General features: G+C 43.4%; 1 protein-coding gene across 3 annotated transcripts in view; it reads right to left on the bottom strand.

Annotated features, from left to right (window-relative positions):
- CA8 (carbonic anhydrase 8) overlaps nucleotides 1–15,667 on the bottom strand; it is a 210,623-nt gene that overhangs the window by 15,488 nt on the left and 179,468 nt on the right. For 2 of the 3 annotated variants that reach the window (XM_032610212.1, XM_032610210.1), the window contains 3 exons: nucleotides 13,998–14,046; nucleotides 12,243–12,355; nucleotides 3,009–3,178 (listed from right to left, as the gene is read on the bottom strand). In XM_032610212.1, coding sequence (XP_032466103.1) covers nucleotides 3,044–3,178; nucleotides 12,243–12,355; nucleotides 13,998–14,046 — 297 coding nt within the window. In that variant the 3' untranslated portion in view covers nucleotides 3,009–3,043. The remainder of the gene's footprint in view (nucleotides 1–3,008; nucleotides 3,179–12,242; nucleotides 12,356–13,997; nucleotides 14,047–15,667) is intronic. The other variant, XM_032610211.1, reaches the window with a different exon arrangement.

The following is a 15,667-nucleotide window of genomic DNA, read 5'->3' on the forward strand; positions in this document are numbered from 1 at the left end:
TATAAAAATGGATCAAATCAAAACACACATCGGACACCTTAAACTTAGACACGCTTGTCTGAAGCTGCCACCACAAGGTATCTCCACCCTCTCCCTTCATGCCCAACTTCTGCTCACAGCAACCGCCTCCCTCGTCCTCCTGCCACCCTGAGTGCCAGCGTGGCGACGCTCCCTGACCTCTGTCCTGCAGTGCTTACAACAAGGGGCCCCCAGGCAGGTTGCTTGGGTCCAACTTCCAGTTCCGCTGCCCAATGGCTTTGAGCAGATGACCTAACTTCTCTGTGCTTTGGTTAACTGGTCATAAAGCATCCCGTAAGATTTTATGAACATCCGAGGTCATCCCCATGTAGCATGAGAACATTATACGTACACACTTGTACGTATAAAATCTCTATGCCCACGACTCCCGCATCTGTTCCAACCCCTTTTCTGATCTCCGCTCTCGAAATTCCAGCTTCCTTCACGCCAGGCCCACTGTTGTGACTGACAAGCCTCTCTCAGTCCCCTCCCGCTCTCCATCTCAGACAGAGCCTCTTCCGGCTTCCCTCTTGTCACTCAATGGCACTCTAGCCACAGTTTCTAAAGCCCCAAACCCCGGGTGTTATCTTTGATATTTCCATCTCCCCCCACCCTCATCCAATTTATCCCTAGATATCACTTTCCAAGACCCTTTCACATATGTCAGCTTCTCTCCATCTGCACTGCTCCTAGGCTGGTATCCATGCCTGCATGCCTTTCACCTTGGCTACCCAGTGGACCTCTAAAATATCCTTCCACCGCCACAGCCTGGCCCACAATAATCTGATCCATTTGTTCTCCAGCCACTGTGATCTCCTGAGAAGGCCACTCCCCTGAGAACGCTTAGATCTCAGCACACTGACGATGAAATAAAGATGTCTTAACACGGCTGCCGAGGCCCTCTAAGTCATGGGGTCCTGCCTGACCTTCCCTTTTCATTTCCATACCCCAGACTCCCAAGGCTTCTTTCAGGTGCATCAATGCATCAAATTTTTATCACCTCCACAGAGACTGGGCCCTCGGGGTCTCTGCAAAAGATATTCCCTCTATCTGAAACCTCCTTCACTCCATTTCTTGGTTCTTTACATTCATGGAATTTATTAACTGTGTATTTTTTAACATCTTTATTGGAGCATAATTGCTTTACAGTGTTGTTGTGTTAGTTTCTGCTGTATTACAAAGTGAATCAGCTATATGCATACATATATCCCCATATCCCCTCCCTCTTGCGTCTCCCTCCCACCCTCCTTATCCCACCCCTCTAGGTGGTCACAAAGCACGGAGCTGATCTCCCTGTGCCAGAAGTGTTTGTTTCTCCATTGTCAGGTTCCCCATCTTAGACTCTAGCTTTTATGAGGGCAGAGACCACATCTGTTCTTCTCATCTCTGTATACACAGAACCAATCACGTAGTAGGTGCTCAATAATGATGTCTGACTGAATATTATTTTAATTCTTTAGCTCATCTGTTATAAGGCTCAGCTTAAAGCCCTCTGGGATGTTCTCCATTGTTAACATATATGAATTACTGAAAGTTCCTTCTCATTCCTACCACAGGTGACTTTGCCTGGCCTCATCATCATCATCCCCATCATCTCATCATCTACTGGCTGACACAGAAACTGAGAAGGAACGAAGGACTGGAACACAGTTGGCTGATACAGGACACACATAAGTTCTAAGGAATTTCTTGTTACGTGCCATGATGGATTCAAAGTAAAATCAACACGTTTCAACCCTTAAGAAGCTTGAAATCTGACACAGGAAATAAGAAATATACGAATAGCTAATTGGAAGAAAAAATGTGAAACAAGAGGTACCATATAAGGGACAAGGAGAGAATTCCTGCTGAGGACGGTATGCGAGTTGGGCCTCTAGTCGGCTAGGGTTTCAACGAGCAAAAGGAAAGGAGGTAAGGACTGGGTGAGCAAAGCACATTCACAGAAGAGAAAAGACAGATTGGCTGGAGTACTGGGTGCATCAGTAGAGTACTAATAGAGGGGCAAGAAAACTGGAGAGGGAAACACATGGACAATGGGATCACCCTTTAAAATTCCTATATCAGCTGTCTGGCTCGTGAGACTGTGAGCTCCCTGAGGCCAGAGATTTCTGTTCCTCTGTGACTCCCCGGTCCATTGTACCCTTCACACGGGATGAGAGTACATACTCATAACGGTCCATTAAACAGTCAGAGCTCTGACCTGACTCCTAGGAAACTGTTCCAACAGATGCTTCCCTCTTACGAGAAGCAGTGGTTTCCCAGCAACACACACTGACCTAGGTACACGCCCTTGGGCAACCTACAAGGTGAAGAAGTAACCCAGTACAGAGGCATTTATGTATATTTTGTCTTTTCCATATTTGTGATGTTTTACTTTGTTAGTCCTTAAGGGTAAGGAATACAAACACTGAATTCGATATATTAAAATGTACAGATTAGGTTTTAATCAGTACAGAAACTCCTACACTCAGATAATTAGCAAGGGCTTCTTGATCTATTGAATAAAAGCACTTCCATAGGACAAGTGTTTTCATTCGTGCCAGATCTGCCCTCACCTACCCACCCCGATAAGCAAGACGACCAAATCTACACGGAACAAGGGCCACTTTGAGGCTCAACAGGTCCCCCAGTCCCTTCCCTTACACTCCCCCATCAACAGGAGGTGACAGCTGCGGTTTCAAGGGTGCGACAACATAGTAAAGTACCGAAGAGGTACTTGCATGTCACTGCTCCCCTGCCTCAGGCACCTTCCCTTATGAAAGCCGATATTAGAGCAAAACTCAGAATGAAAGGCTGCTCTGCTCGAAAACATAAGGACTGTAGATTTCTGTCCAACACGGCATGAAGTTTTTACGAACCACCTGACTCGTGATTAATGGGGCTTGAGAATGTGTCCTAGATTTAAATGAAGTGCGTTGACAATGAGAGTCGCTTTGGTGTGACAGGCTCAGCTGTGTGTGCCTCATTTTCCTTGCTTAATCCGAACATACCCAGATGAAGACGCACCGGCTTCTGCTCTCTTCAGCTACTGAAACGCGGCTCTAATGACTCTGTCACTGAGTGGCTGAGTGGGTCTAAAGTTGTCTCCCAAAATCCCATCACAGCCTTCCACAAGCTCTGCCCCTTTTGCATGTGTCCTCAGCCTTCGAAACTCTTCAATCTGAAAATAAAAGCAGAACAAAACAGATTAACCACTTACCGGCCATGAACAAGACTGCAGTTTCATCAATGGCTTAAAATATGCATAAATTATAAGAATTTAGAAAGAGACAATTAAAATTAAACTTCAAAGAGAGAAAAAGAACTTCATCCTTCCAGACCGAAGACATTAGACGCAACCCCTGCAAGAAGAATGAAGACTGCAGAAGCAGGGATGAAGGTCTGCAGACAACCCAAACTGCCACGGAAACCTGCTGGATCTGTTTGTACAAAAATGATACACACTTCTCTCAAGAAGCTCTTATGGCCGCCTGTGACATGATGAGAAAAAGTGAACAAATGCAGCAGTGTTCTGAAATGCTTCCCAAGTATCTCTTTAAGTAATGAATTCTGGTGTTACTGTATGCTAACACTGACCAGATGTTAAATGTATCAGATGGAGGTTTTTTCATCAAAAGACTCCCTTTGATGTTTGTCTAGCCCTCTGGAGAGCACAGGTCCAAAGAGTGGCTCTGATTTTCCAAAAGTTTAAGCCCATCTTCCTCCCTTGGCAAGAGCGATTTTCAAGTTCATCTCCCTTTTCAGGAGGCCTCCCCAGATACCGCGGTTTCCTGTTACACACGAAAAGGTTCCCACAGTCCCACGGGACCGTTCCCATCAAGGGCACTGCAGTTTCCCTGACTTGCCGGGTCTGCACCTCCTAAGAACCCATAGTCTGCCAGACACAACCCTCTGGGAAGTGTCTGAACAACAAGTAAACACGGGATAAGCATTCTCCAGGCTCACTGCCATCTAGCAGTTGACTTACCTCTGTTAAGTCGTGGTCTGTTATTTCATTTAAATGCCCCATAAACTCACATGCCACAGATATTCTTCCTTCCTTATACAAAAGGAGAAACTGAGGCCACATGGGTTAAGGAAGTTTCCAGATTAGCCGGGTCTGACAATGCCAAGTCCAGCTGCTCCTTTCCCAGCTTCACAGCCACCTCTTCAGAAATTCTAGTCATCAGTAGACCCTACCTCTGGCACTTATCCCAGGATGTTGAGCAAGTGTGATCTGAACAGCATCGATCCACCAAAAGTTCACCATCTGTGAATCAGAGGCTTCTGCCTACAAAGGTTCATACAGCACACCCACAGACTTCTCCCAATCATGAGGTGAAAAAAATGCGAGAGATTAACTAATTCAGGGTTCGAACAAAAGTCTAGAGACCCCTAGACTTTAGGGGACCCATGAAACTCCTGAATGACTTGTAATAATTTCCCTGTGTAGTAGTTTCTTAAGAAGAGGTTCCTGACTCCAAAAGAGTTGAACCTCACAAGATTCAAACCATTCATATATGCGTCAGAAAACAAGAGTTGGGGAAAATTAAGTGGCTTGTTAGATCAGAACCCAGGTTAGCAATCTGACTTCTGATGTTCTATTTTTCCATGTCTTCAAATACTGTCTGATTTCACTCAATGGGATACGCCTGATCCAACTAGAACTGTCCTGTTTTTTAAAATAACTGCCACGTGCTGTATTCATACAGAAGTACCGGTCAGCTAAGCCATCAGCTGTTTGATCTACCTAGTGGTCTTCCACTAGACCGCCACAGGGTCTTAGAGGGGGGAATATGGCAGCACCCATATTGCTTGCTGCATCTGAAAAATGTCTAGAGCCACGGCGGCAGGAGAATCCCCCGTAAAACACATCTCTCTGAAATGCCAATTTTTCTGAAGTAACCACCGCTCGGAACCCTTTAGTCACTTCAAATGGTTTCAAGTACGCACTGCGTTACCTCATGCTGAAATGAGACAGAGTGAGAAAGGAACAGAACAGTAGTCCAGGATAAAAGTCTTCAGCAAAACTCAAATGTCATGGCTGCACAGAGACTATCATTATCACATGTATCAGGATGTACGATTTCATCGATTTTTAATGCTACTCTACTTAAACACGGTATTTGTTTTTAGCCAATTTGAAAGAGACGGATGGAAAGGACAGAGCTCCAACACTTCAGAGACAAGTCCTCACCTTCTGAAGGTAGCAGAGCTGAGCAGCCACTCTCCTCTGAACCCGGGTGGCATGCCAGTGGGTCTCAGACATTTACTGCGACCTCCTTATTGCAGGACCCCGATGATTCACTCAAAGTTCTGCTTTCTTCATGTGTGCATTTAAAGGGCTAATTTCTAGGGTCTGAGGTTTGGCACTCATTAATTTCAGTAGTTCCCGAGGTCCTGTGCACATCCTATAATAGACTTATTTTGACTTACAGTTCATGTCATCATGTTAGAAGAGAAAAATAACACATAAAAGTCGGTGTTCTCATCTTATTCTCTTTCATCACCAGGCGATTAACCATGAGTTAAAGGAACCGAATTCCTTGTGGTAGTAGTTAAATAGAGGGAACAAAGCAAATTGTACTTAAATAGTCCATATATGTGTATATATAACGAGATTTCATATATATATATATATATATATATATATATATATATACACACACACACACACACATATCTCTCCACCTTTCATGTACTGAACCTTGTTGTTCTGGTTTCATTTTCTTCTACCCCATTATCTAACTTTCTTTCTAAAATCACTGCTCTCTCTTCCTGACCTTTCATCCCTAAAACAACCCTCATTCTGTCACTGATCAGTCCTTAACCTGATCTTTTTTTTTTTTGAGGAAGAGCTTAGAGAAAAGAACTTTCCTTCCCCAGGAACACCGATGTAAACTTGCCTATCATCCCAATCCCCAGCTCTGGGCTCGGCCACTGTCGTCCCATCATTAGGATAGTTACTAATGAGCCACACAGATCGAAACTCACTCGAGACATAGAGATTACAGAGCTCGTGACTCCACGGGAAGTGCTCCGTATCATGGAAGATGCTGAAGAAATACAAACTTTCTCACAAATACCTAAAAATAACGCATTTTAAGAAAGGAAAGAGGGAGTCTCCCAGGAGCAAGAGAAAGTCCTAGAGTTACACTGCTTAAGGAGAGCAGCCGCCAGCCGGCCCCACGTGGCCACCAAGCATTCGAAATGTTGTTAGTCTGAACTGAGATGTACTGGAAACGTAGGATTCATACACACGAAGTCAGACTTCGTATGAAAATAAGGATGTGAAAAACCTCATCAATGGTCTGTTACACTGATTACACGTTAAAATGATATTTTTGATTCACTGGGTTGAAACAGACTACCTGAATTAACTTCACCTGTTTATTTTGACTTTTTTTTACTGTGGCTACTAGACAATTTTCTCTCACATATGCGGCTCACGTGGTGTTTCCATTGGACAGGACTGGTCTAGTGCCGCCCAGCACACCAGCCTTCAGGCACTCAGCGTTCTGGGGTTAAGACTGCTGACCTCAATTAGCTGGGGACATAAACGCAGGTAGATGAGAAACAGTGGTTCTCAAAGTGTGCTTCCTGGAATAAGTGCCCCAGATCCACCAAATCAGCAACTCCGGGGTGCGGCCCAGCAGTCTGTGTTTTTTTGTTTGTTTTGTTTTGTTTTGCGGTACGCGGGCCTCTCACTGTTGTGGCCTCTCCCGCTGCGGAGCACAGGCTCCGGACGCGCAGGCCCAGCGGCCATGGCTCACGGGCCCTGCCGCTCCGCGGCATGTGGGATCTTCCCGGACCGGAGCACAAACCCGCGCCCCCTGCATCGGCAGGCGGACCCCCAACCACTGCGCCACCAGGGAAGCCCCAGCAGTCTGTGTTTTAACATGCCCTCCCGGGGGGGATTCTGTTGCACACTCAAATTAGAGAAACACGGACACAGAAGAAAACGCACAACAAATGCTCCACATCACTTGGAATCATCTTCAAACGTAACCGTGCTGGAGTCCCACAGCATCCTGGTCTGCAAGGTTAATGGCCACTCAAATCCCACATGGAGCATAAAAAACGCCTGCTCCTCAGAGGTCCAAGGCCAGATGGGCTCCCAGACCCCACAGGCCACAAGCATCTGTGCCAGAAATCGGGCTAGGAAGAGTCCCACTTTTCAATCCACAGGAAGTCAGAAATGGGGAAGGATGAAGAAGAGGCGGGATTGGGAGGAAACAAAATTTAAGATGGTTTTCCGAGTTCTAACGGGCATATATCCACATGGTGAAAACCAATAACGACATCCATATTCCTCTGTTTCACTGGCGTTACTTGAAGTTGAAAGAGAAAGAACTAAACAAAGACAGACACATCTAATTTGGGAAAAGTAGGTAAGTTAAGAAATAGAAACAGATGAGTAAGAGGAACGTGCAGAAAAAGTGGGTAGAAAAAAGACAGGAAAATGAGAGTAAAACTGAAGAATCGGGCTTCCCTGGTGGCGCGGTGGTTGGGAGTCCGCCTGCCGATGCGGGGGACGCGGGTTCGTGCCCCGGTCCGGGGGGATCCCGCATGCCGCGGAGCAGCTGGGCCTGTGAGCCACGGCCGCTGGGCCTGCGCGTCCGGGGCCTGTGCTCCGCAGCGGGGGAGGCCGCGGCGGCGGGAGGCCCGCGTACCGCAAAAAAAAAAAAAAAAAAACTGAAGAATCATTTGTGTGTGTGTGTGTGTGTGTGTGTGTGTGTGTTTATATCAGAATACCACGTGTGATCAATTCTGAATAGTGTTCACATTTTAAGGTCACTGTGAAATCAGAATGTGTCTTACAATTTCCATTGTCAGCTTTGATTAAATTTGGTATTTTTATTCTGCTCTTAGAATCCCATTTCCAAACGTAACAATCCAGCTGAGGGAATTCCCTGGTAGTCCAGTGGTTAGGACTCTGTGCTTTCACTGCTGTGGCCTGGGTTCAATCCCTGGTCAGGGAACTATGCCTCACAGTGCAGCCATAAAAAACCAAAAACAAACAAAAACAAAAAACAATCCAGCTAAAAAAAAAAAATTTTTTTTTTTCACTTCGGCTTCCTAAATGCTTTAGACCACTGTTTATCTTATAGTAATTTAACGGTTACAGATCACTTTTTTAAATGTTTTAAATGACACTCATCCAAATCCATCCAGTTGTGTGGGTTTTTTCCCCTAGCATAGGGTGTGCTAACCAGGAATAACATGAAAAAGTCAACCAATCAGGAGCTTCCAGTCCCAGATGCTAGAATTCTTAGTGCCCAGGAAGATGCAAATGGTCCACGACAGGCTTAACTGTCAACACCACACTTCAGCCGCTGACTCCTTCTCCCCCGCCCCACCTCCAGCAGCTGTGCATTTCCTAGGAAAGCATTATGATCTAGAGCTTTTTCCTTAATGACATTGCAAGTGCAGACACTATTATACTGTGACAGATGACGCATTTCAAGATACGATTGTTTCTACAATAATATCCAGCTGCTTTATTACGTTACGCCTATAAGAGGACACATGATTTTTTCAATACAAAGTTTTCTATTTCTCAATATAATCAACTTAGTAGCCACTCCACCTGCCACTTGCTATTCCTTTTGTTATTTTCTGTATCAGTCCTCTGTCCCTCTCTTTCTGCGTCCTTCTCTATATCTCTCTGCTCCTCTTTAAGTACAACAGGATGAGGCTTCTCAATTTTTCTTGGTTTTGATTCTAGAATCACATCCTCTCTCTTGGGTTCCTTTTGTTTGTACTGCCCTCTCTGGACCTTCTCTATTTTGGGCTCTGCCTTCTATGAAATTATATGAGCAGCAACAGTGAAACATTCAAGTCAAGGACAGACTGATTTATATTCTCCTAAAATTATAATTTTTTCCTAAATCACTCTAAATTCCATTTTAATTTACGTGTGTGTGTGTGTGTGTGTGTGTGTCCATTTCAACATCCCTGCCCTCTGAACAGATGCTATAATGGAGCTCTGTGCTAACAGAACCTACATCTTTTTTCTTGAAAAGCCACAGCGAACTGGAAAGTCGTCTATTTCCAAGAGCAGTTGGGATTATTCCTTCCAATGGACATTCCTTTGCCTCTGGCTCCCTTTGAGGAAGATACAGCTTATTTCCCAATAATTGAGGAGCATCACTTAGTGGGTTAGGGCTAGACTTTGTCACTGGCCTTACTCAAAGGGACAATACAAGCAAGGCTCCCTTTGAAGACAGCGAGACTGAAAGGCATGATGATTTGTCTCTGGGTTTTCACATAGCATACTGGTCGACGTGGAAGTAAAACATCCTAGTTCACATCTACAGACTGTCAGTTAACATTCCCCATACCGTGCTAGCAAGGGAATCCTTAATGGAATTCTAAGTGGAACTGAGAATTTTCTTTTCTGTGGCTCAGCAATATTAATTCGAACTGACTTGCAATAAATAGACATTTATTGTGGTTATAGAGAAAAATTTTATTTTTCGCTAAAAGATTTGACCTATTTTTAGAAAATTACCTTTAAACTGCTGAACAAATGTGACTGTAGACCCCGAGCTCCTTCTACCACTTCTGCCAGTCTCCTCTCCTTGTGACTAATGTCAGTTAAAACTTTTACCCTTGGTCCCCTTCTCCTTTCAGCTCAGCACTCCAGGGAAACATCTCACTTCAGTTAACAATTCAGTTAATTGGCAATGATGGTCCTTGTTCGTGAATCTTGTTTGCATGATGGCAACTCTGAAAAGAAATGAAGGCTTTCTCCATGGTAGAGCCTCAAGGCAAACTGGTTGGATGGGCTGGGGTGTTGACCTGGAACACCGAGTGCAGCATAACTAACGGAAGGGATGGTGGAGGAATACTACTGGAGAAGAGAAGCCAAAGCTCAGCAACAGAGAAGTGTCAATACCAGGATCCACCAGTGAACACACAAGACCAAGAAACAGGAGTCAAGGGTGAGAACCCAGCAGCGGCATCTGGGCACGTGTTTATACAGCGTAGTTATTTTCTACCTGGGTGGGCAGCATGCATCCTATTTAAATTCTCTGTAGCATTTGTCACTATTAACCTTTCTTCTCCACATCTTGGAGATACTCTCTCCTGTCCTGGACTCACTCCCTCCTGGCTGTTCCCAAGGCCCTTGGGCAAGTCCCTAGTTCCCTATGTGGTGCCATCTCCTCTACCTACACTGGGGTTTTGCACTCAGCTGGGCTATCTTGCCTCTTCCTCAACTTGAGCTAATCTGATCATCAAATCCATTTCTTCTTCTTGGACGTGAAGCTAGAATTCACTTCTCAGCCTCCCCTGCAATCAGGTATGGCCATGTGATTGAGTTCCAGCCAACAGAATGTAAGCATTAATGGTGTTCGCCATTTCTAGGTCTGGCCCTTTAAAAGCAATCCCCCTTTGAGAGCCTCCACACTCCTTCCCTTCCTGCTGGCTACATGACCACACCTAAGGACCCAGAAGTGAGGTATTAAAGATGGCAGAGTGTCTTTCAACCCAGTTCCCTGAATGCACAAAGAAAAGCCTTGGGCTTCCCTGGTGGCGTAGTGGTTGGGAGTCTGCCTGCCTATGCGGGGGACGCGGGTTCGTGCCCCGGTCCGGGAAGATCCCACATGCCACGGAGCGGCTGGGCCCGTGAGCCGTGGCCGCTGATCCTGCGCGTCCGGAGCCTGTGCTCCGCAACGGGAGAGGCCACAACGGTGAGAGGCCCACATACTGCAAAAAAGAAAAGCCTTCACTGTGAATCAAAAACACATTTGTTGGATTTGTAAAATGTAAAAACACATTTTACATGTGTAAAAAATAAATTCTTACTGTGATAAGTCACTGAAGTTTTGAGGTATATCTGTTACTGCAGTTACCACCTTGGCTATTAAATTCCAAATCTATATGTTATTAGTCCAAACCTCTACTCTTAACATTAGACTCAAACTTCTAATTTCTTCCCTCTCCTTTACTAGACTAACTCCTAATATTTTTCAGGAGTTATTCCCTGGACCTCCCAGTCCGGATTGGGTTTCTGTCCTTTGTGTTTCCAGAGCACCTTACTTATGACACAACATAGCTGTCTAACAGTCATCTGCCTCCACGACTCCATGGTGAACTTTTTAAGAGTAAACACTGTGTCTGAATCTCTGCATCCTCCGTGTCTAGCTGGCAGTCAGGAACAGTTTCTTGTAAGAAAAAAACAGATGAATGAATAAATAAAGGAATTGGGGTTTGTCATATTAAAAATACGAAGGCCCAAAGGTGGTGTGATCAAAGTTTCTAAAATAATGAAACAATGAAGATGCTGAATGGGGCACTTTTAAAATTAGTCCTTAGAAAAAAGAGAAATAAGAAATTGTTAAAGGTTGAAAGAAGGATTTTAAAGATTTAAGGACAAACAAAAGAAGGCTTTCCTGAGTAGTGAGTAAACTTGAACTTCTTATAAAATGATAGGGGATATAATAAAAGTTTGTAAAAAGTTTCTAAAGGAAACTTGGTTTATTGAGAGGACTGCCCAAGTCTTTTGAGACTGATCATGAAGAACAAGTATAGCCTTCCAGAACACATCCTTAGACAGACCTCTGGGGGATAGGAGACATTTAAAGCTTTTTTTGTAATAATATCAAAACCATTGTTTAAACACCTTGTAGTGATGTTGCCTCCTGCTCTGCCAGCTAACACCCTAGTGACAGCTCACCTTGGAGAGACACACACTGTGCATTAGCATTTACAGCACCTATGCTGTACCCAAGGTGGGTGGCAGGTGAACAAAAATGGGGCTAGAGAACAATCCAGAACTTTCCGGGGCGTTCTTTTTAGCGCCCTCACCCTCTGCATACAGGATTTTCCTGTGCAAGCCAAGAAAGAGCTATTACAAAGCCTGCATGTGACTTACAGAAGTAACCGGCATTCTCACTTTACTTCCAAGACCTTTTTTCTCTCCAATGCCTGGGAAAACCCATATGAAGGAATAACAATAATAATCAAATGTTTGGCTATTTCACTGACTTCTGTTTACTCTATAAAAACTGACTTTTAAAATACAGATCATAAATGAGAGCTGGGTTTTCTTCAGCCTTGACCTTTCCATTGCTTTCACCGGTTCAAGACATTTAACTTTTATCTGAAAAGATGTGATTGACCTAACTGATCCAAAGGGAGCCGAAACGTAAAACAGACGTTGTTTCCCTTTTGTAGAGACAACATTTAACCTTTAACTCCGAACTTCACTCTGGAAGATTTAAAGGCACTGCACTCACCTGTAGCTGGGATATTGTTAGAGGGTATCGGAACAGTATCCAGGTAACACCTTCACTGCAGGGCGGAACAGTGAGCGAGCCTTCGTAGACCCAGTAATCGCGCAGCAGAGGGTCTGTGCCATCACGTGGGCGTGTCACGGAAAGGCAAGTCAATGAAAAATAATTTGGAAGATTCCAGCAATAATTTTCAAAGTTACAAACTGTCCAAATAACACTTCTCAGACGGATGTCATTTTTGAGCTAGAGCCTCACGTTTGTGTTTTTAATCTAATCATCATGGAGAAAACAATCAATAAAAAACATGATGGATCCTCTTTCTATTATTTATAGCAGTTTCTCTCAATGGGTTACTATACATATTTAAATATGGCTGTATAAACTGGATGTATATAAACTTGATATACTATATTATATATACACATACTTGATATATATACTATATACTATATATATACTACATATCAAGTTTACTCACTTGAGAAGTGTGTCCATTTTTTTTTTTTTTTTTTACTTTATTGGATGATTTACCTGACTGATTATACCCAATATCTATTGAATGTTTACTACACGTGAAGTGCTCTTCTAAGCATTTTACATTAACTTATTTAACTCTTACAAGAAACCAGTGAGATAGGTCCCATTATTACCCGCACATTTCAGATGGGGAAACTGAATCATAGAGGGTATGTAATATGCCCACGGTCACTGGGCTAACATCCTGGCCAGAGCCAGGATGAGAACGAAAGCGGTCTGGCTTCAAAGTCTGTGTGTTTAAATTATCTTTTTAAAAATTCAGTTAAAATAAATTTTTGTAAAATACAAAAAACAAAAAAGGTCAATAATTTGTAACTATTGGGATTTAAAGGGAGAGACTGCTTAAGTTGTTCCCAGGTGTGATTATTTAGAGCTTTTGATTCTTTTAAGCATGTTAAATCATATATCTGATTTTTTTTAATAAAAATGAGAGACGAGAAAACAGTCTGTGCATTTAACCATGCTGTTCTAGCTACCTCTATATCGCTTCTTAAATAGCAAAATATTGAAATTGTATTATGATAGAATAAAAAAATCATTCTTATAAAATCTTGTAGCCCTGCATTAGAAGAATTTGTGATTAAATATGATGGGTGAGTATTCAACATATGAAAAAAACTGGTTTGTAGCAGTGCAATTAAATGTAGAAAGCAGAAGATACGATGCATTTGGTTTTCTTTGGAACACCAAAAACTTTCACATAATTTAGGCAGAGAAACGTGAAGACCAAAATTTTGTACAAAACAACCTTTATCTACAAATTATATTTTGAGTATTTTATATACAATTCTTACCTGTTCAGGCATACCTAAATATTTAGAAATAATAGCTAAATAATATCATTGCAAAGAGGTTATCTTTTAAAATTAGATATAAAGTTTATGTCACACCAGAGATTAATAAGAACTGCACTGACCAATCTTCCACGTATACCAAGGTTATGTTATTACAGCCGTACTTTACACAGTGGAGGCAATTTGTATGAATGCAAATCCAAAAGAAACCTCTTCGTGGATTAATGGAACTAGTGGTAAAGTGTTTATTATTTCAAAAGGTTTACTCCCAGGTTTAGAGCAATGTGAAACTGGTACCAACTACAGAGAATACAAATTGTAAAGAAACTTTATTAACTAATAAGATATAGTTGTGTATGTTCTGGGGAAAACAGTGCAGTCATATATATCCACAGTTAAAACTCATCTTACGCAGATGAATGCTTACCTGGTAATAAAGTGTTAGGATTAAAGCAGGGTATTGTTTTGGACTTCCCCTGAAACAGAAAACAACGTACCCCACGTTAACATAAAATTTCTAAATTTTAGAATAAGAACATTTATGAGCACTAAGATTCCAGATTGAAGTCTTTCCTGAAGGGCATTATCAGACCCCACAGATTTGTGTCCATCTGTCTTCTCACTGGAGCCAGCCAGGGGTGGATTCCAACAAGATACTCCTACTCTGAGTCTGTAGCTCTTTTCTCGGCTGCTGCAGCTCAAATCTCCCTATGATTCCAGGTGTGAAACTTAAAATCGTCCAGTGTCCATCTGCCCCAGTCAGCTACCTCTCCGGCTCCTGGCGCATCCACACCAGAGACTCAGGCCTTGGCTCAGGGAATTCTTTAGAAATGACTTTCTTCCTGGTACTACGATCTCAATTCCTAACCTTCTTGGCAGGACGGGCTGCCTCCCAAATTCTCGTTTTGCCCCCTTTGGATTTGGTAGCTCAGCTCTAGGACCTATCCCGGATGCTCTCCTCCTCCAGAAAGGGAGAACTGACACTCAGATGAAAATATTAAATTTCAATACACGTTTATCAAAACTAGATATAAATTTCAATAAACTATTTGTACCATCACCAATTCACATTTCTGATCACTATTTTAAATAGTCCCATTTAAAATGTCGGTCCTTAGACAGACCTGTCACGCCAGTTGGATGTCTCTTATAAGATTACTCCACTAAGGCAGACATAACAGGGAAGGTAAGTGCATGACCTCTTGCTCTCTTCCTTACTTCTGGGGACTGCTGGACACATTAAAGAATCCAGCTTACTTACCTCCCACCATCCTCCTGTATTCCGTAATGACTGATGTCACATTAGCTGAAGCAATAAAGGAAAATTTCTCAACCCATTTCTATTCAACAAATGCCAGTGAAAATGTGTCCTCGTCCCCTTTTCACCAGCTTCTGTGACCAGTCTGTGCTTTCCCTTGGCAGCTGGATTCACTCTGAGCCTGCGCTCAGGAGACCTTCTGTAGAGGTTCTTGCCTGGTTCCAGATGCTCTGGGCTTGAGCTAGTGAGTCTAGAGCTAGCGAGACTGTTTCCAGACAGATTTTAGGGTTGGCCTTGGGTCTTTGGACCCCTGTGCGGTATCTCCAGCACCCACACGGGATTGAACTTCTCCCCCACAAGGCCACTCAGATTCTACTGACTCAACGTGAGCATAAAAAGTACTGTTTATAAGAGAACTGGGCTTCCCGGCAATGCTAGGCCGAATCGCTACAGGCTCAAATCAACCTAAATCACCTTCTGTGGGATATATCATCTTATGGCTTGTATGTACTTGTCTCCTTTTTTCTTTTTACTTAAATACTTTGAAGTGTGGTTGCCACAATTTTTATCTGTTTCATTTACACTACCTTCCTATAACCAGCAGGCAGAAAGGGGTAACTCAGCTGGCCTGGGTTGCTCGAATCCTACACAATCCCAAAAAAATTTTAAAGGCCTGTCTTCAAGACTGGCCCCTGGCTGGCTCCTGGGAGACAGTCTCTGAGCCCTTGGAATATGCTGCCTCAGAAGAGTGGCTCTGTGTGCCTGAGGCCTTGGGTCAGGCTGCACCAGTTGGACCAGATAAGTATATCCCAACACTGTGATTTATGGTGAAAGCCCGG

Source organism: Phocoena sinus, chromosome 17 (genome assembly GCF_008692025.1).
Source record: "Phocoena sinus isolate mPhoSin1 chromosome 17, mPhoSin1.pri, whole genome shotgun sequence".
NCBI lineage: Eukaryota > Metazoa > Chordata > Mammalia > Artiodactyla > Phocoenidae > Phocoena > Phocoena sinus.